This window comes from Arabidopsis lyrata, assembly GCF_000004255.2.
Source record: "Arabidopsis lyrata subsp. lyrata unplaced genomic scaffold ARALYscaffold_4, whole genome shotgun sequence".
NCBI classification, from domain to species: Eukaryota; Viridiplantae; Streptophyta; class Magnoliopsida; order Brassicales; family Brassicaceae; genus Arabidopsis; species Arabidopsis lyrata.
Genome location: NW_003302552.1, coordinates 20,113,196 through 20,131,992, shown reverse-complemented (window position 1 = coordinate 20,131,992; position 18,797 = coordinate 20,113,196). Strand labels below are relative to the sequence as shown.

At 33.5% G+C, this 18,797-nt stretch overlaps 4 protein-coding genes and 1 pseudogene across 4 annotated transcripts; 3 read left to right on the top strand and 2 right to left on the bottom strand.

The window, feature by feature from the left end:
• The first annotated feature begins 5,662 nt into the window (after window positions 1–5,662).
• Window positions 5,663–7,632, top strand: LOC9317833 (protein STRICTOSIDINE SYNTHASE-LIKE 1). Its single transcript, XM_021030011.1, has 3 exons — window positions 5,663–6,051; window positions 6,341–6,595; window positions 6,847–7,632. The coding sequence occupies exons 1-3, from the start codon at window positions 5,768–5,770 to the stop codon at window positions 7,415–7,417; spliced, it is 1,110 nt and encodes a 369-aa protein (XP_020885670.1). The 5' UTR covers window positions 5,663–5,767; the 3' UTR covers window positions 7,418–7,632.
• A 1,034-nt stretch (window positions 7,633–8,666) lies between these two features.
• Window positions 8,667–11,371, top strand: LOC9315986 (protein STRICTOSIDINE SYNTHASE-LIKE 2). The gene is made up of 3 exons (XM_021029754.1): window positions 8,667–9,127; window positions 10,312–10,578; window positions 10,703–11,371. Exons 1-3 carry the CDS (start codon window positions 8,853–8,855, stop codon window positions 11,289–11,291), a joined length of 1,131 nt encoding a protein of 376 aa, XP_020885413.1. The 5' UTR covers window positions 8,667–8,852; the 3' UTR covers window positions 11,292–11,371.
• A 76-nt stretch (window positions 11,372–11,447) lies between these two features.
• LOC9317832 (late embryogenesis abundant protein M10) lies at window positions 11,448–12,538 on the bottom strand. Its single transcript, XM_002879872.2, has 2 exons — window positions 12,030–12,538; window positions 11,448–11,923 (listed from the first exon to the last, which is right to left on the bottom strand). Exons 1-2 carry the CDS (start codon window positions 12,118–12,120, stop codon window positions 11,544–11,546), a joined length of 471 nt encoding a protein of 156 aa, XP_002879918.1. The 5' UTR covers window positions 12,121–12,538; the 3' UTR covers window positions 11,448–11,543.
• Window positions 12,539–15,046: 2,508 nt separating this feature from the next.
• Window positions 15,047–15,686, top strand: LOC110229316 (annotated as a pseudogene).
• Window positions 15,687–15,877: 191 nt separating this feature from the next.
• LOC9317831 (late embryogenesis abundant protein M17) lies at window positions 15,878–17,173 on the bottom strand. The gene is made up of 2 exons (XM_021029356.1): window positions 16,905–17,173; window positions 15,878–16,797 (listed from the first exon to the last, which is right to left on the bottom strand). Exons 1-2 carry the CDS (start codon window positions 16,993–16,995, stop codon window positions 16,076–16,078), a joined length of 813 nt encoding a protein of 270 aa, XP_020885015.1. The 5' UTR covers window positions 16,996–17,173; the 3' UTR covers window positions 15,878–16,075.
• Between the last annotated feature and the right edge of the window lie 1,624 nt (window positions 17,174–18,797).

Here is an 18,797-nt window from a genome sequence, read left to right as displayed (position 1 = left end):
GAGTGACTAGTGGAAAAGATTTTCGTCGGACCACAACATCGTCCCTATTTCTATTTTTTAGTTTATGTTGTGGGGTTTGTGTATTCATATGCGAGTCGATGTGACGTGTTCTGCTGCGTATCATTTACTTATTGGATGTAAATTTTATGTTGTTTTTGTCTCATTTTTTTATGGGTATCATCATCTGCATATATAATCTTAGTACAAATGTGGTTGGTCTCGGATATAATATTCAATCAGTAAAATTAAATTGGTAAATATTATATATGAATATGATGATTGGTAACATAGTAATGTCACTAACGGTAATTTAGTTGTATTTCCCATCCCACACGTATCTTCTTTTTAATGGGATTCGTTAAAATCCACAATGTGAAAATATATTCATATAGTATAAATGAAGTTTTATATTCCAAGTATCATTGATACTATTTTTTAATGCTTTTCCATCCGCAAACCGTAAAATATATTAAAAAAAATGTAACCTAAATGTGAAATAGTGTTTTGCGCTTATCGTATTATACTTGGAAATTAGATTCGTTGGCAAAAGAATAAGAAATTTACTAATAGTTAGGTTGTGTGGTAGTGGCAAAGACATGACAATGTTAACTTGATTCTCCGCCAAAGATTTGCCTCACATGGTCATGCCCATCATCACCACTATCATCATCAACAATCATCTTTATATGGACGACACGTATCCAAAGTATGGTAGACGCATGAAAAGTCCCTCCAATAACCATACTCTCTTATTGGTCTAGTGGGTTCCATATTGCTCTCTAACTTTCCACATTTAATATCTCTTTTCTTTTTCTTTTTATACTGTCAATTTCTGTTTATTTGTTGTTATCCGCAGCAAAATGACCATGTATAAGACTATGGCTTTTTATTTTGTTTGTTGGCAGACTATTGGCTATGATATAAGGATCCTAGTAGGCGGAAAAAAAGGATCCTAGTAATCTCAATTTCTTAAACTAATATTGCATGTTTCACCTTTTTACCGCCACAAAATTATGACTGTACAAAACTAGCTAGCAAGTGTACCACCACACTGAAAAATTGTCAAAAAAAAATTGAATCCAGCAATCGAAGAGATTTAGAAGCAAGAGTCAAAGGATCATGGCGTTGACTATAAAAGCGATTTGATGAAATTAATGGAGTGATCATGAAATTGTAATGCACGATGTGTCGGGAAGACATGCTTTCAATTTCAAAAAACCCTAAAAATAGTCAAATAGATCTTCCATCGAGATCTTGTCTCTTGAAACTTCAGCACAACCGTCCATGACTCGTTGATGATAGAGGACCCCTCCTCCTCTTCAACACATTCATAACTTCATCATCACAACTTTTGACCCTACAATGACAAATTTGAAGAACACGACGTTTATTAATTAGTGCGGTAAGTGGATGTAAATCGGACCACACATACATTAACTGTAAAATAAATAGTGAGAACAAATGCGTTAGTCAAAGTTAGTAATTCGTTGAGCTTTGTCTATGATCATGCATTCGTGTATAAGATTAAAAAACGTAGTCTATTATCTCACAAAAAATACATTAGCCTAAACAAATAAATTTCTTAACTAAAGGTTAAAAAAATAGGTGATTAAATTTTGATTAGAACATTTTACATAAAAGTTTTATGATGGATGAAATATTTATAATAATCTTCAAAAATGGTTAGAAATAGGACTGACGGTGACCAGCACTTTCCCCTGTCTTCGGGCTTTTTTGGTATCCATGGTAGCTCTCAGTTTTTTTTGTGTATTTCTTCTGTTTCTCAATATTTTCCAACAGTAAAAACAAAAACAATTATTTTTTATTTATCAAGAAATTAACCAGTTGGTGGAATCTTTTTGTGTCTTTATCAGATTGTCATGAGTCGTATTCTGAGCTCATTAGTTGACGACGATAAAAACGTTTTCCGATTATTTATTATCACAACAAAATCTAGAATTTATGTAATAAACAAACAAAAGTAAATATTTCTTCTGTTATTTTATAAGTGATATTTTAGGAGAATGCACATAAATTAAGAAATCATTTAATTTTTGCTTATTTCTAAACTAAAACATCATTTATTATCTAATCAATTAATAAAAAATTAATTTACAGAATATAAATCGTCAAAACTAATAAAGAATAATTAATTTTATTAAAAATTAAAAACATCATCTATTTAAAAACAAAATTATAAACTTAAAACTTAAAACATTACTTATAAAAGAACGGAGGGAGTATTTAACTTGTTCTAGACATATAATAAGTACATACGATCGTTACATTGAAATTTTCCTACTCTAGACATATAACTGGTTGAAAGAAACGTAGTTGTGTAATTATCATATTTTATTTGGCGAATATTTAGTATTTGTCTATTTGACTTGTAATTTTGATGTTATTAAGAACAAAATTATATCCATGTGCAAAATAAAATACGATTTAAGATTGGTATAAATGCAAAGTCAATGTCACGAATATTACTAACGCATCGAGAGACGTTGGCATGTGACATGATAGAAGATACGGTGGATCGTATCTGGTGGCGTCCATCTTTGCTTTATATATTTTATTATTTAAATGATTAATACTAAAGGTATATAAACTTTTTTCTTAGGGAGTTAAGTTTTAAGAAGTTTCTCGAGAGAAAAAAAAAAAAAAAAGAACTGAAGAAGAAATTGCAAATGGAATATGCATCACGATCGGTTGGATGCGTATTACGAGTCTAGACTTTAGACTTTACTTGTGTAATATGTTAACGTTATGGTGAGTATTTACTTAAAATCACCCAAATTAATATCGAATATTAGAAAACAACAACAATGGATGCGAATTACTAGTGGTTGTACCCAATCGGTCTTATAGTTGACAAAATATGTTTTAAAAAAAATATGTATCGATAAGCTCACACTATTATTAGTAAATGGCTTTAATTGTTTCGGTGTGTATAAATTAGTATGGAATCACGTTAGCTCACGGTGATATCATTAACATTAACTAGATTATTATATAAAAGAAATGAGCTTATGTTCTTAATACGGTGAACCCAAACCTCAGCCATTATTTTAAAAAGATACGACCGTACGTTGAGATCTATTTTGAGAATATTAACAGCTCGACTTGTCGACAAAAATTATAAGAAACTACACGAGTTAATAACTTTTGCATATTCCGATAACTTGTGCGATCTCATGTTTTCACTAATTTTTTGAATAGAAAACTGTTGATATGAAAGTATCATGTAAAATAATTTTAGTAGAAACGTTGTTAGCTTTTAGTCAACATTAAAACGACGTCGTTTACTACGTTTGTGTATACTGTAATGGCCATTACTTTACATCCTCCGATGACACTTGATGAAAGCAGCACCCAACTTTAGTTAATAACTAGTAATTTAAAACCTTTAGATATTGTATTGTTAAGAAAAAATAATTTCCAATTTGTACTGCTTAAAGAATCCAAAAAGGAGGGAAAAAAAACGAGTGGCTATTTCAAGAGATTATAATCGTTCTTGGCTTCTTGCCTTGGGATCAATCTTTATTCAAGTGGCATTTTGTGGAAAAGGCTATGATCTAATTACCATTAACCTTTTTCATAACTATGATTATAGGTTCCGTATAAACCTTGTGGTTAAGTATATGTTATATACGAACTCTTTTATGTGTAAATATGGGATAACAAAAGTTCATTTCTTGTGAATTTTTTAATTAAGGTGAAAATGTAGATGATCCTTATTTTTCCTGTACTCCCGAGATGGTTTCATCATTAGTCTTTAATCTGTATAAAATACTAAACCGAAATTTAAAATGCCCTTACAAGCGATGTTAGGACACAATAAACGGTATATGGCCAGTGCCCTTCCGATAGAGCACAGGGTCAAGGAAAAGGCAAATATTACACACCAAATCTTTATATTTTATGTTACGTATCATATAATACAATAAACAAATAACGATTATATGATTATGTTCGTGTAACTCTACCAACAAAAACTCTCCGTTTGATTATAAAGCTCACATTAAACTCCTTTCTAAAGCCACAATTAATTTATTATATAGTTATTTGGCTTGATTTAGAATAATGTTATTATATCAAGGTGTAGATCGAGTGAAGACCAAAATCTCTCTTGAAGGAGCAGCTAGGGTTTAGAGATCGATTTTGGTCTACACCTTGATAATCGGGTGACCTAAATAAAATATTCATTAAACCATATAATATTATATTTTTAAAAATCATAAACGAAACCAGATGTGGAAGCCCCCTTGACCCATTGGTTGACCAAGGGTTGTTTAGTGCTTCTACACCAAAAAGTCTGGGGTTCGAGTCCCAGGTATTGCGATTTATTAACAAATTTGCAGATTAATGGAGGCAAGTGTGCAAGAGATCTCCAGCAATGTACAATTATAGCCGTTCGTCAGGATTCTACGCAGAGAATGAAGTGTCGCCAGGTTGTGGATCATTGAAGGTATTCATCAAGATTACGAAGAAGGAAGTGTAGTGTGTCGTGAATCTAGTAAGGGTCGGAATGAATTGTCAGTTGTAGAATCGTCTATGTAACAGTTCTCATAATTTGCAACTAATAATAAATCTAGACGACAAAAAAAAAAACGAAACCAGATAAGATATGGTATCTTTAAGGTTTTCTCATGCAAATATTTTACCGCAATTATTGGGCCGATCTTGACATGTTATTGGGCTAATTGGGCTTCAAATACAAGTGATTCGGCCGCATCTTCTATTTTCCTTTTTGGTATTACGATGGACAAAACAGTTAGTAAAGGACTTCTAATCTTAGACACTTCTGAACTATTTCTAATCTTAGAAACTTCATACGCTGAAACTGTATAACTTCCACCAAAGCAAACAAGAGCGAAAAATCAATATTTCTAAACAAATCACCAAGCTCACCCTCACTGCCTCCTTCTCCGAACTACCTTTAGCTGAACCAATGATAGTTTGATGCATTAGTGTGATGAAACATGAGATATGGTTAACTACTTGTCGCAACTTTCTAATTGTTGTCTTAACCGGTAAGAAAATAAACTTCGTAAATGGGATAAAGCAGACTCTTACCACGACAAAGTAGTAAAAGTGCTTTACAAAAACGTGAGGCAGACTCTTTTTCTTTCCACCTCAAAGAGAATAATTCTAAAAAGAAACATAAGGCAGAGAGACACACGTCACAAAATGAAAACAAAGTATCCACATTCAAAATTAAACCGTTAAACAAAATAAAATACAAGTCCTATATTTTCATCTCAAAACTTTTTTCTTCTTTTAAAGAAGAGATTCTCACAATACTATAGATGCTTGTTGAGCGTCTGATTTATCAATAAAGAGAGGTAAAACTTTAATCCAAAAACAAAAAAATCATAAAAATCCAACAATTTTCCAAGTAGAAATGTCGACGTGATGATGATAGTGTGTAACTGTTTTGCGTATTTTTATTTAAATCTAAGTATCACTTTTCCAGTTCCCACATGTTGAAGGAACAAAATAATTAATTAGAAAACTATTATTTATCTATCAAAAGAAAACTATTATTCTTAATATGCATAAAAAAAAAAAAAAAGAGAAACATGTAACTAAAAGTAGTAACATGGAATCGCTTATGCTTTTCTCTATTTATTCCTTGTCTCTCACGTATTCTCAAACATGAAACATCCAAATAACTACTAATCGTGCATATAAGTAAGTAATTAACCATTCCAACTTACACTTAAACACATTTTTTCTCTTAAAGAGAAGGCAAAGTAGAAAATAAATGCCGGTCAGTCGGAAAGTTCAAACGTGGGCCGTTGTGGTGGCAGTTATGGCCGTCCTGGTCGTCTTCGTGGGTCCATACATCATCGGACCGGAGAGTATAGAGGGCTCGAAAAACGTCCTAACCATGGCGAGGACAATCCCCCTTCCCGTGGATGGACCGGAGAGCCTGGACTGGGACCCAAGAGGGGAAGGCCCATACGTTGGCGTAACTGACGGTCGCATCCTCAAATGGAGCGGTGAAGATCTTGGCTGGGTCCAATTTGCCTACTCATCTCCCCACAGGTTTGTTTTAATTATATATGAAGTCATGCACAGATAAGTAGACCAATATGATCAGTATGCCTATAACCGATTGTTTCAAAGCAAAGTACTGTATTATATTTGTGTTTAATAACTGGTTAGAATATTATATATTTATATCTTTTACAAACATTATACTCTTTTTTTTGGTAAATTTCATGCTGTTTGAAAACACTTACCAATAATATTTGGTTATAGAGTATAAATTTGTAGACAACACGAATATTTAACTATATTTTAATTATGTGTTGTATATATTATATATATGAAGAGAGAACTGTTCGAGACATAAGGTGGAACCTGCGTGTGGGAGGCCTTTGGGACTTAGCTTCGAGAAGAAATCGGGAGATTTGTATTTTTGTGACGGTTACTTAGGGATAATGAAGGTCGGGCCTAAAGGAGGATTGGCCGAGAAGGTCGTGGACGAGGCCGAAGGTCAGAAAGTTATGTTTGCAAACCAAATGGATATAGATGAGGAAGAGGATGCTATCTACTTCAACGATAGTAGCGATACCTACCACTTCGGGTATTCGAACATCACCTCTCTATTATTATTTCTAAAAAAAACTGAAACCAAGATCTGGATTATTTTAGCGTTCTATATTGAGTTGGTTAGAAATAATAATTTTTATCTTTATATTTATACTTGTGTTTTATAGTTTTCATAAAATATTGCAAACTGCAAATGCAAATAAATTTTCTCCTTCTAATGTTTGAGGCTTACAATTAAAAGATAAATTGTAGTAAGTAAATGTTATGTTGTTATATTTGGAGCAGGGACGTATTCTACGCGTTTCTTTGCGGCGAAAAGACGGGAAGAGCGATTCGATACGACAAGAAGACGAAAGAAGCCAAAGTTATAATGGACCGTCTTCATTTCCCTAATGGTCTTGCCTTAAGCAAAGATGGTTCGTTCGTGCTTTCATGTGAGGTTCCAACGCAACTTGTGCATCGATATTGGGCCAAGGGACCAAAAGCCGGGACTCGTGACATATTCGCAAAGCTCCCTGGCTACGCTGATAACATCAGAAGGACCGAGACAGGGGATTTCTGGGTTGCCTTGCATTCCAAGAAAACTCCTTTTTCAAGGTTATCTATGATCCACCCATGGGTAGGGAAATTTTTCATAAAGACGTTGAAGATGGAGCTCTTACTTTTTCTTTTCGAAGGAGGGAAGCCTCACGCCGTCGCCGTGAAACTTTCTGGCAAGACCGGAGAGATTATGGAGATTCTTGAGGATAGTGAAGGGAAGAATATGAAGTTTATAAGTGAGGTTCAAGAGAGAGATGGTAGGCTCTGGTTTGGGTCTGTGTTTCTGCCTTCAGTTTGGGTTCTTGACCGTCAGTGATTTATACGATTACATTATTTAAGTTTTTCAGTAAGTGCCATCATTGGCGAATATTTCCCTCTACATTAATACTTTCTCATGTGTGTGGATTTGATGATAATTAAAGGTTTTAACTTAAAAGTTTTTTCTGTATCCGGTTAGATATGCATTTAAATACCTCAAAACTCTTGATCTTATAAATTTTCTGAAATGTTAGTTTAATTTTTCTTGTTAAAGTAATTTTGGTTTCTTTATGGTTTACTCTCCTTTCAATGCGAGGATCCATTTATCAATTTGATTTTGTTTAGAGTTTTTTTAGTTTGGGTTTTAATGTTAATATATCCAAATGAAAAGTAACTTATATAAAATCCTACCTATAATCTCAAACTATGAATATATTCTTGCCGACGAAAATGTTTTCTTTTATCTTTGTATTACTTGAAAACCAAGATATCAGGAAATTGCGAGTCTACTGACCGGCATGCGCAGTCCAGGATTAGAGTGGGATATTTGTATACATAAGGAGGTCACATTACTTTTTAGATTTCTTCCTTTAATTGGTTCTGATGTTTTTGGAATTGTTTGTTTGGAAGGATTTGATAACAAATACAATACAAACATAAAAAAAAAATGGTCAGAACTCAGAAGGCAACACAACGAATAGGTTGCCGAGTGGGGCTCATGCCGTTGTTTCTTCTGCCCACTGCCCCTTTCTCTTACTTTTATCTTTATATTTTGTGGTAAAAATTTATGTTACATTTATACATATAATATTAAACTAATATTCGAACAAAACCATTTTTTATTTGCTACAAGATTTCACAAGTCAAACAAAAACATTTATTATTATAATTAATCTCCGAGCATTTTATTTCACTTTTGGTTTTAAATTTTCGAAATTGTTATCTCAATTCTCATCCTTTGATATTCTGTGCAAAGGAAATTTTATTTTCCATATAGATACTATTATTTTTTGATGAATAACATTTACACTTTACCCAAACTTGTAAACTTGAATGGAAAAAAAAATTATATAAAAGATAATCCTAAAATTTGACAATGAAGTAAATGTGGCCCTCAATATCCGGCATTTGCAAGCAAATCATACCATCTACATGAATATATATACCAAAATGAAATGCTTTATTAGGAAGGAAATCTTTGACATAAAAAAAATAAACATAAGATAAGACAAAAGAAAAAGGGAAAATAACAACGAGTTATATATCCTTTAACAAGAAGAAAATGAAACAGAAAAAGAAAAAATAACAAGCGAATCCACAAATCCCAAGAATACAAAAAATTTAATTCCAAAAGAATATTTTGACACGAATTCGACATGTAGAAGATAAACTATTAATTATTTCTGATACCTTATATATATAACCACTAGAACTCTTACCACCACAAAAACAAAACAAAAAACAAACATTATAGGGAAAAAAATCTGAAGAAAATGATGAAACTCCTTTTGGTGGTGGCAATATCTTTTGCTCTTCTCTTTAGCCTCACTGATTTTTCCGGTGAGAGACCAAAACATGGAGACTCCATGTTGACAGTCCAATTCCCTGATTTCCGTCTGATTCCGACCACCGGAGCTTTGGGACCGGAGAGTTTTGTCTTCGATTTTTCCGGTGACGGTCCTTACACCGGTTTATCTGACGGTCGAATTGTTAAGTGGCTAGCTAATGATAGCCGTTGGATCGATTTCGCCGTCACCACCTCCACAAGGTACTCACAAATGTCTCCTTCATTTTTTTTTTTATAACTTTGATTGGAGTTTTTTTTTCGTCGTTTAGTTTTTTGGTTTTAACTCCTTCAATTGTATCCACCAACTTCCTCTGTCCCATCGAAATTATTGACTTACTTATCAGAACAACAAAATTACCTCCTTTGCAGTTCTAACAATGAAGGAATACATTGGGTTGTTTGATCGTTTAATTTATTATAGTTAGTTATTATTCCTGACTAAACGATGAAAGGTACTTCTTTTGTTTCTGCATATGTACTTCAACTTTTCACGTGGTCAACTTGGATGTTTTTAAAATTGCAAATTTAACTTTCTGAAACACAATTTAGCATGCATGTGAAGTTCCCATTTTGGGGGATTCTAAAACTCAATTGCATGTGCATATATTTGTGTATTTTGACTATGAAACTTAATTGCTTCTTTAGTTTTTCTCGTGTTGTGAAACGTTGTAATGTTTTTAAGAAATGTAAATTAAATGCTGACGGCTAAAGAAGGACTGAGGAGTAACAAAATGGAATGCATAGAATGTGTTATTGACTTTTGGTGGCCCGGGTTTGCTAACAAATACTCTTCTGAAACATTTCATATAGATAAAAATAGTTTACTGAAAATATAGAAATATAAAATACACTTAGTTTTAGGTAAAAGATAAATAATTCGGTTTGAAAAGCCACATTAAAAATAGTACTACGAGACAACATTTGTTTGAGAAAAATTTTTTGAAACTCCTAAACCTGAGTTCAATTTTTCTTGGAAACAAAAATACATTGTTTGGGAAGTCTGTCAGTTGGACTTTGGCCCAATTGGTTTATCTGGTAGCCAAAAATGCAGGCGGCCTGATTACCCTCTGGTACTTAGTCGGAAGGCATTCCAAACTCGAATAGGCAAAATGGTAGCCCGTAAGGGCTTAACCGTTAATACGGTAGACCAGTCCACTATGTAACACCTCGATGTGTTTCTATCGGAACCGACCGGATAGCCGATATGGTTTATCAAAAAAAGAAAAAAGAAAAAAAAAACAAAAACTCTACAACAACAATTTCTTTTGTGAAACTGAGAGAGTGGCAAATAAAACTTCTCATTACACTCGGGCCTCGGGGCCTTTAAAATAGTTCTGAAGAATAATTAATGTTGGCAAATTTATGTGTTGTTTGATTTAATGCAGAGAAGGTTGTGAGGGCCCGCACGAGCACCAACGAACAGAACACGTGTGTGGACGGCCATTGGGCCTTGCCTTTGACAAATCCACTGGTGACCTTTATATAGCCGATGCTTATATGGGCCTTCTTAAAGTTGGCCCAACAGGTGGTGTAGCCAATCAAGTTTTGCCACGTGAGCTGAATGAGGCCCTTCGATTTACCAATTCATTGGATATCGATCCACAAACCGGAGTTATCTACTTTACCGACAGTAGTTCGGTTTATCAACGGAGGTAAAACTATGGGAAATTAAATTATCTTAAATAGATAGCATGTTAAAAAAATATATATATATATATTGTTTGAAATTGTTAATTTAGTGCGTAAATTGTTAATTTAAATTGTTTCTTTTTCCAGGAACTATATAGGGGCGATGATGAGTGGGGACAGAACCGGTAGACTGATGAAGTACGACCCAGATACGAAAGAAGTGACCACTCTTTTAAGCAACCTAGCGTTCCCAAACGGTGTCGTTTTAAGCCAAAACGGTGATTACCTTCTCGTCGTCGAGACCGCCACGTGTCGGGTTCTACGTTACTGGCTCAGCGCCACGTCGACGACGTGTAAATCTCGCGAGAACTACGAGATTTTCGCGGAGGGGCTCCCTGGGTTTCCCGACAACATAAAGAGGAGTCCACGTGGCGGATTCTGGGTAGGCTTGAACACGAAACACTCAAAGCTGACAAAGTTCGCTATGTCGAACGCGTGGCTTGGACGCGCCGCCTTAGGCCTGCCGGTGGACTGGATGAAGATCCATTCGGTTTGGGCCAAGTACAACGGGAACGGCATGGCCGTGAGGTTGAGCGAGGATAGTGGCGTAATTTCGGAGGTATTCGAGGGTCAAAAAGGAAATAAGTGGATATCTATAAGTGAGGTTGAAGAAAGAGATGCAACTCTTTGGGTTGGATCGGTAAATACTCCTTTCGCTGGCATGTATAAAATCTAAAATTGATTAATACAGATGTGCTTTTCCAACATTAAAATTCATAGATAATTGGAAGATATATGCCCCTTAAATAATGATTTATTGTTTTTATTATAGTAGAAGCAGTTATTATTTATTCTTAATTTTTAGGATAATAAGTCTACATTAGGTACCTTCTTAGGCACTATATGTTAATTTCTTTTATTTTGACATACGAACGTAATGGTAATTAACCATGCATACAAACATAGAGAGTTTGTGTTACATGCCAAATCATGGCTTAGCTTCTTTCTTCTTCTTCTCTTTCTCCGTGGCCATTATCTTCTTGGAACAACAAGCACTACACTGTCCATATGCATAGCTTCCACAGCAACCGTACCTACATCCACGGCGTTGTTGGGGTTCAACATCGTTGGGCTCAACAGTTTCCGCAACCTCGTTGGCCTCGGCTGGACTCATGCAACAGTATAGGCACCCTCCATACCACAACCCACCGCAACATCCGAACCTACAACCACCACCCCAGACTTGCTGTGGCTCTACAACAGCGTCACTGGCCTCGACTTGGGCTTCCTCGATCTCGGGTTTAGGTTCACGTTGTTGCGGCTCTATGGCATCGCTTGCTTCAGTACTTGGCTTCACTTCATCTTTAGCTGCACGTGTGATATACATGTTATACAAAATGGATCAAATAATTTAATCATCAGTTATGCGCGCGAAAGTGTAAAAGGGAAATTATAAATATAGAGTTTTACATACCATGTGTGGCATCGTTGGATGTGTCCGCAAATACAGCGAGGGAGAGAGAAAAGAGCAAAGCCAAGAGAGCGAGAGACTTGAGGTTTCTCATTTTTTTTTTCGCTACACAAAACACTTAGCATGAGCTGATGAGCACAGCACATCTATTTATAGTTGGGCAGCAAAACTTGGCGACAAGAAACCAGTCAACTATGTCGAGTGATAGAAGATAATGACATACATATATATATATATATATATTTATGGGGATATTTCTAGAAAGACAATGTAACAAATAAATCATATTAAAAATCTTTACAAACCATGATAATAGATATGATCGAGAAGAGCCGTAAACTGATTCAGAGAGAGTATATAGAAGCTTTAATGCTATGAAATTTTTTCTACCCCTAACTAGTTTTCGTATAGTTAAGCTTTATATAGCCATATAGGGTGGATAGTTAGTTTCTATTCAAAATTCATGATTCTTAACATCCGTATCTTTTTTTGAAGCATATAGATTGATTATTTATTTTACAAAAAATCTCTCAAAATCAAAATCCTAAATCTTCTATCTTCTATACTATAAAACCTCTATAAATTAATAATGTTGGGACCATGATATTTTATTAATTTATAGTGATATTAATTTATCTATAAATTAATAATTATTAATTTATAGCATAATTTAATATTTATTAATTTATAGAAAGTTTTGTTTCAATTGTGAAAACTTTTTTAAAAAAAATACGAGCTAAAGCAACGTGATCTAAATAAAATTTATGTTTTGGATGTTATAAATTTTATAGTTTAGACTTAAATATTTAATATTTCGAAGAAAAAATAATTTCTTTTGACAATAACAGATTATAAAATTCACATATACAAACGATATACATAAATTAAAATCTACAAATAGTGACATCTATTGTTGTATTTCAATATCCTATACAACTATTAAAACAAAAATTATGCATATTCAAATTTGAAAACTTACAAAAGCTTTTGGCTATTTTTATGAAAAACACTAAAACTATTATATATATGTGCAAATTTACATGATTATTAATTTATGATATTATTGGGACTATATTTTTACATAGGGATTTCAAAAAACTTATTATCTTATCGAAATTGGTTAATTTTTACACTGGCCCGACTCGGGACTGGTAAAATTTATTAATTTATCCTGTTTATTAATTTATCGAGTATTAATTTATAGAGGTTCTACTGTATATTGAAAAGAAACATTGCATTTATATGTTTTTGTTTGGACAAAAAAAAATTATTTTTGTAATTTTTTTAGTCACAAAAGATAAATATCTGAAAATGCATTAAGAACAAAACAATTTAAAATTAAACATTACTTAAAAAAAAATCAAAACCCATTAAAAATTTATAAATATTTCGTGATATGCAAGTGAAGTTGAGATTTAATTTTTTTGAAACATTTTTTTATTCCACTGAATCATATATAATAAAAATATCACCAAATATCTTAGTGTATAATATGATTTTTGTTAGAAGAAGTTAAACCAATGTGTTATACACAAAATTTAAGTTTGCAAATATGCAAAATTTTCTAAGAGTACTTCTTTTTATCATGCAATAACATAATTCTTAATTTAAAATATATTTTTGAATTAATTATTACGTGTAATAATATGGATCAATACATAATATAAGTTAATTAAACGATACACGTCAGAAAAATAATACTTGAGAATATTTTAGAAATATCTCTTTTATAGTACTATTTACAAAAAAATGTCCATTACCAAAAATATTTTTAAAAATACTCATTTTAGAAATAATCTTTGATGCATATGACGGTTTTCGGTGGTTGGATCCCAAAATCATCTTTATAAAATTTTCTAAAACCTTTATGAAAAAAGTATAATTGAAAATGGAGAACACTTGAGAAGTTTTTTTTATAATACTGTAAAAAGAGTAGTTTTGAATTTCTTCCAAAATACCGTCAAATGTGAAAAAGGTATATATTATTTTAATTACGCATCATAATTTAAATTACATCATAAATTTAGTAGTAACTCACGTTTTATTTATTAATTAGTTCCAAAACAATTTTAAGGTATATTTGTCAATTTGTGGACAACATACTGTAGCTCTGAAAAATGAAACGTAAGTTGTTATATTTGCAAGTAATGAGTTATTTAGTATTATGAACAGATAAAAACATGAAATGATTCTTTTTAATTTGCTTACAAGAAGAGGAGTCTAATACATACTGTTAGCCAAAATTTTGAAAAATTATTGAATTTTATCCTTTTTCATACTGAAATATTCACTCGAGTAAAATAATTCATATATTAAAATACCTGTTTAATTTTAATGTATTAAATAATGACAGGTTAATGATAAGTTGACAACATCAATAAGATAATAATCATATGGTTAATCGGCTGGAAAAAACTCGAGTATATTTTCTACGACCAAAATCAAATTAACAAAATGTTTTTTTTTTTTTTTGGTGTGGTCCAAAAACCCATAAATAAGAGTTGAACGTTGAAAGCGATTTCAAGCTTCCAGAGGTTCAACAGCTAAACTCTTCTCTGTGGTTCCATGTGTAAATGCTATGCCCTTTACATAACCTATGGGAATTACACGTGTCCAACTAGTCACAATGTCCAATTCTTTTCAAACCCACCGTTCGAAATGATAATGTTAGCTTCTATACATTCCAAAACCGACCGTTGGGCCTTGCCTTTGACAAATCCACCGGTGACCTTTATGTCGCCGAACGCCGATATGGGCCTTCTTAAAGTTTGCCCAACAGGTGGTGTGCCCAACCAGGTGTTGCCACGTGAGCTGAATGATGCCCTTGGGCCTTGGGTTTACCAATTTGGATATCGATCCACGGACCGGAGTTATCTACTTTACAGACAGTAGTTCCGTTTATCAACGGAGGTAAAATTATAGGAAATTAAATTATCTTAAATAAAGAGCATGTTTACATTAATAAAAAGAGCATGTTTATATGATGGATTAGTGCGCAAATTGTTAAATTAAATTGATTTATTTTCAGGAATAGGGGTGATTATGAGTGGAGCAAACCCGGTAGACTTATGACCCAACAATTGACCACACTTCTAAGCAACCTAGTGTTCGCAAACGGCGTCGTTGGGAGCAAAAACGGTGATTACTTTCTCGTCGTCGAAACCACCACGTGTCGAATCCTACGTTACTGGCTCAACGCTACGTCGATAATGTCTAAATCTCGCGAGAACAACGTAATTTTCGCGGAGAGACCCTTGGCTTTTCCAACAACGTAAAGAGAAATCCACGTGGCGGATTGGGGGTAGGCTTGAACACGAAACACTCAAAGCTAATAAAGTTCGCCATATCGAACGCGTGGCTTGGACGTGCCGGTTTGGGCCTGCTGGTGGACTGGATGAAGGTCCATTCGGTTTGGGCCAAGTAGGCAAGTACAAAGGGAACGGCATGGCCGTGAGTAGTGGCGTAATAATTTCGGAGGTTTTCTTGGCGTAAGAAAGAAAATGAAGTAATCTATTAGTGAAGTTGAAGAAAGAGTTGGGATTCTTTGGGTTGGATCGGTGAATAATCGTTGGCAATCTGGCATCTATCAAATCTAAAATTGATTAATACAAATATGCTTTTCCAACATTATAATTCATACATAACTAGAAGATATATGCCCCTTTACTACATGATTTTATATTTTTATAGTAGAACCTTTAATACATGATTTTATAGTAGAATGAGTTATTATTTATTCTTAATTTTTAGGATAATAAGTCTGTTTAGTTATTGAGCTAACTAGCTAGCTACATGCATGCCTTTTAATAATTTAAAATTTAAATTGTGAACAAAATATTATAATTGATATTAAAACAGTTGTTATTATTTTATAACATCCACGAGAAAAACACTAAACAAAATACATATTATATGAACCTACGGTTTATTTTTATTGAGCTCTAGGTACCTTCTTAGGCACTACTTTTGTTTTATTTTGACATACGAACGTAATGGTAATTAGCCATGCATGCATGCATACAAACATAGAGTTTGTGTTACACGCCAATTTATGGCTTAGCTTGTTGGGCCTCAACAGTTTCCACAACCTCGTTTGCCTCGGCTTGAGTCCTGCAACAGTATCTGCACCGTCCACGCCACCACCCACCACAACATCCGTACCTACAACCACCACGGCCACCGCCGCCACGACCACCCTGCTGAGGCTCAACATCGTTGGGCTCAACAGTTTCAACAACTTCGCTGGCCTCGGCTTGAGTCCTGCAACAGTATCTGCACCGCCCACGCCACCACCCACCGCAACATCCGTACCTACAACCACCACGGCCATCGCCGCCACCGCCACCACGGCCACCCTGCTGAGGCTCTACATCGTTGGGCTCAACAGTTTCAACAACTTCGCTGGCCTCGGCTTGAGTCCTGCAACAGTATCTGCACCGCCCACGCCACCAGCCACCGCAACATCCGTACCTACAACCACCACGGCCACCGCCGCCATCACCGCCACGGCCACCCTGCTGAGGCTCAACATCGTTGGGCTCAACAGTTTCCACAACTTCGTTGGCCTCGGCTGGACTCCTGCAACAGTATCTGCACCGTCCATACCACCACCCACCGCAACATCCGTACCTACAACCACCACCACCCCAGCCTTGCTGGGGCTCTACAACAGCGTCATTGGCCTCGACTTCGGCTCCCTCGATCTGGGGTTTACCTTCACGTTTTTGCGGCTCTATAGCATCGGTTGCTTCAGTACTTGGCTTCACTTCATCTTTAACTGCACGTGTGATATACATGTTATACACCATGGATCAAATATTTAGTCATCAGTTATGCGAAAGTGTAAAAGAGAAACTATAAATATAGTGTTGTACATACCATGTGTGGCATCGTTGGATGTGTTCGCAAAAACAGCGAGGGAGAAAGAAAAGAGCAAAGCCAAGAGAACGAGGGACTTGAGGTTTCTCATATTTTGTTTTCGTTACACAAAACACTTAGCTTGTTTGATTTGTTGAGGGAAGCTGATTTTGTTAGTGAAGAGAGTATGAGCACAGCACATCTATTTATAGTTGGGCCGCAAAACATGGCGACAAGAAACCAGTCAACTATGTCGAGTGAAGGAAGATAATGACATATTATATTTAAGGGGATATAGAAATAGAAAATGTGAAAAATGAATCATATTAAAAAATCTCTATAATCCATGATAATAGATATGATCGAGAAGAGTCTCATAAACTGGTTGAGAAAGATTATATATGATCTTTAATGCTATGAAGTTTTTTCTACCCTCTCTAGTTTTTTTTTCGCCTAGTTAAGCTTTAGCAGCTTAGCTATGGTGAATATATAGCTTCTATTCAAAATTCATAATTTTAACATCTATACATATTTGTCAATTTATTTATCGAATACTAATTTTGAAAGCATTTTGGAATTGAGGAATTTGTTTGATAATCCAATTGTGGAGTCTAATTAGGTAAACAACTTTGTTATATAGGTTAATTGAACGATGATCATAATTACATCAGATTTTTTTTTTATTTTATTAATTAGTTCGCTCTTTAACAAATTGCAAGCGTTTCCAAATTCTTAAAGGTGTATTTGCGAAGTTGTGGACAACATATTTGCAAGGAAGAATTCAGATTTTCAGCTATCTAGCATTATGAATGGATAAAAACGTTATATTGTTATTTTTGAAATTGCTTACAAGAAAAGGAGTCATGATCAGTATTTTGATACTAATTCTTAACTGTTATATAATACTATGTCACATTTATTGTTTAAATAATATATTAATCGATGTCACAAATATAATATTAATACAACAAAAGTCGAAACTAAATATGGATCGTTTAGAGCTTTGTTTTTAGTTACAAGAAAAGTTAAAAACATAAACTTTAAAATTGGTAACGTTTTAACCACTAATTTTGAAAATATTGATTAAATTCTTAAGTTTTTATTGATTTTATAAATAAATAATAAATTATTATTAATTTGGCTATTTAAAACATATCGTTAAATAGACGAACAGAAATTTCACACCAAAAAAAAAATAGACAAACAAAAATTTTTAACAGATAATTATTACGGTAAATGGGTTATATCTGTTTATTTAATGATATACCTCAAACAATCAAATTAATAAAAATTCGTTATTTATTTATGAAAATGACAAAAAAAAAGTAAATAAGTTAATTCAAATTTTCAAAATTGATATTAAAATATTTCAAATTTAAAAATTTATGTTTTTTTTGTTTGACATCTTTCTCGTTTACTTATCATGCATATCTCTTCGTCACTCACTAATGAACAAATGGAATTAATATCACAATTTCAACGGATACAGTTTTGTCAACTAGCAGTATACCATGGATATATATGTTCCACGCTAATAATATTATATCTTTTTTTAATCTAAATACATAAATAGAAATGCTGACCAATTAAAAATTAATCACTATCTCCTACCAACAAAAAAAAAAAAAAATTAATCACTCTCTTCTCAAACTTCTCAGATCTCTATAGTATCTAATATCGATTTATAAACCAGTATAATTAAGCCACAAACTAAGAATAGCCAAAAAAAATTAAGAATTATTTAATTATTTTTATCCTTTTCCATACTGAATCGAACAAAATATTTCATATATCAAATACCTGTTTAATTTAATGTATTAAAGTAATGACGAAAGGTTAACGATAAGTTGACAACATCAAAAATAATTATATGGTTAGTTTAATCGGCTGGAATATACTTGAGTACACAAATTA

Excerpts from the sequence above, each read along its gene's own strand:
- LOC9317833 (XM_021030011.1), top strand. The coding sequence starts at position 5,768 with ATGCCGGTCAGTCGGAAAGTTCAAACGTGGGCCGTTGTGGTGGCAGTT. Across the intron at positions 6,052-6,340 it reads GCCTACTCATCTCCCCACAG|AGAGAACTGTTCGAGACATA; the intron begins GTTTGTTTTAAT and ends ATATATATGAAG. Across the intron at positions 6,596-6,846 it reads AGCGATACCTACCACTTCGG|GGACGTATTCTACGCGTTTC; the intron begins GTATTCGAACAT and ends TATTTGGAGCAG.
- LOC9317832 (XM_002879872.2), bottom strand. The coding sequence starts at position 12,120 with ATGAGAAACCTCAAGTCTCTCGCTCTCTTGGCTTTGCTCTTTTCTCTC. Across the intron at positions 11,924-12,029 it reads ATCCAACGATGCCACACATG|CTAAAGATGAAGTGAAGCCA; the intron begins GTATGTAAAACT and ends TCACACGTGCAG.
- LOC9315986 (XM_021029754.1), top strand. The coding sequence starts at position 8,853 with ATGATGAAACTCCTTTTGGTGGTGGCAATATCTTTTGCTCTTCTCTTT. Across the intron at positions 9,128-10,311 it reads GCCGTCACCACCTCCACAAG|AGAAGGTTGTGAGGGCCCGC; the intron begins GTACTCACAAAT and ends GATTTAATGCAG. Across the intron at positions 10,579-10,702 it reads AGTTCGGTTTATCAACGGAG|GAACTATATAGGGGCGATGA; the intron begins GTAAAACTATGG and ends TTCTTTTTCCAG.
- LOC9317831 (XM_021029356.1), bottom strand. The coding sequence starts at position 16,995 with ATGAGAAACCTCAAGTCCCTCGTTCTCTTGGCTTTGCTCTTTTCTTTC. Across the intron at positions 16,798-16,904 it reads ATCCAACGATGCCACACATG|ATGAAGTGAAGCCAAGTACT; the intron begins GTATGTACAACA and ends GTGCAGTTAAAG.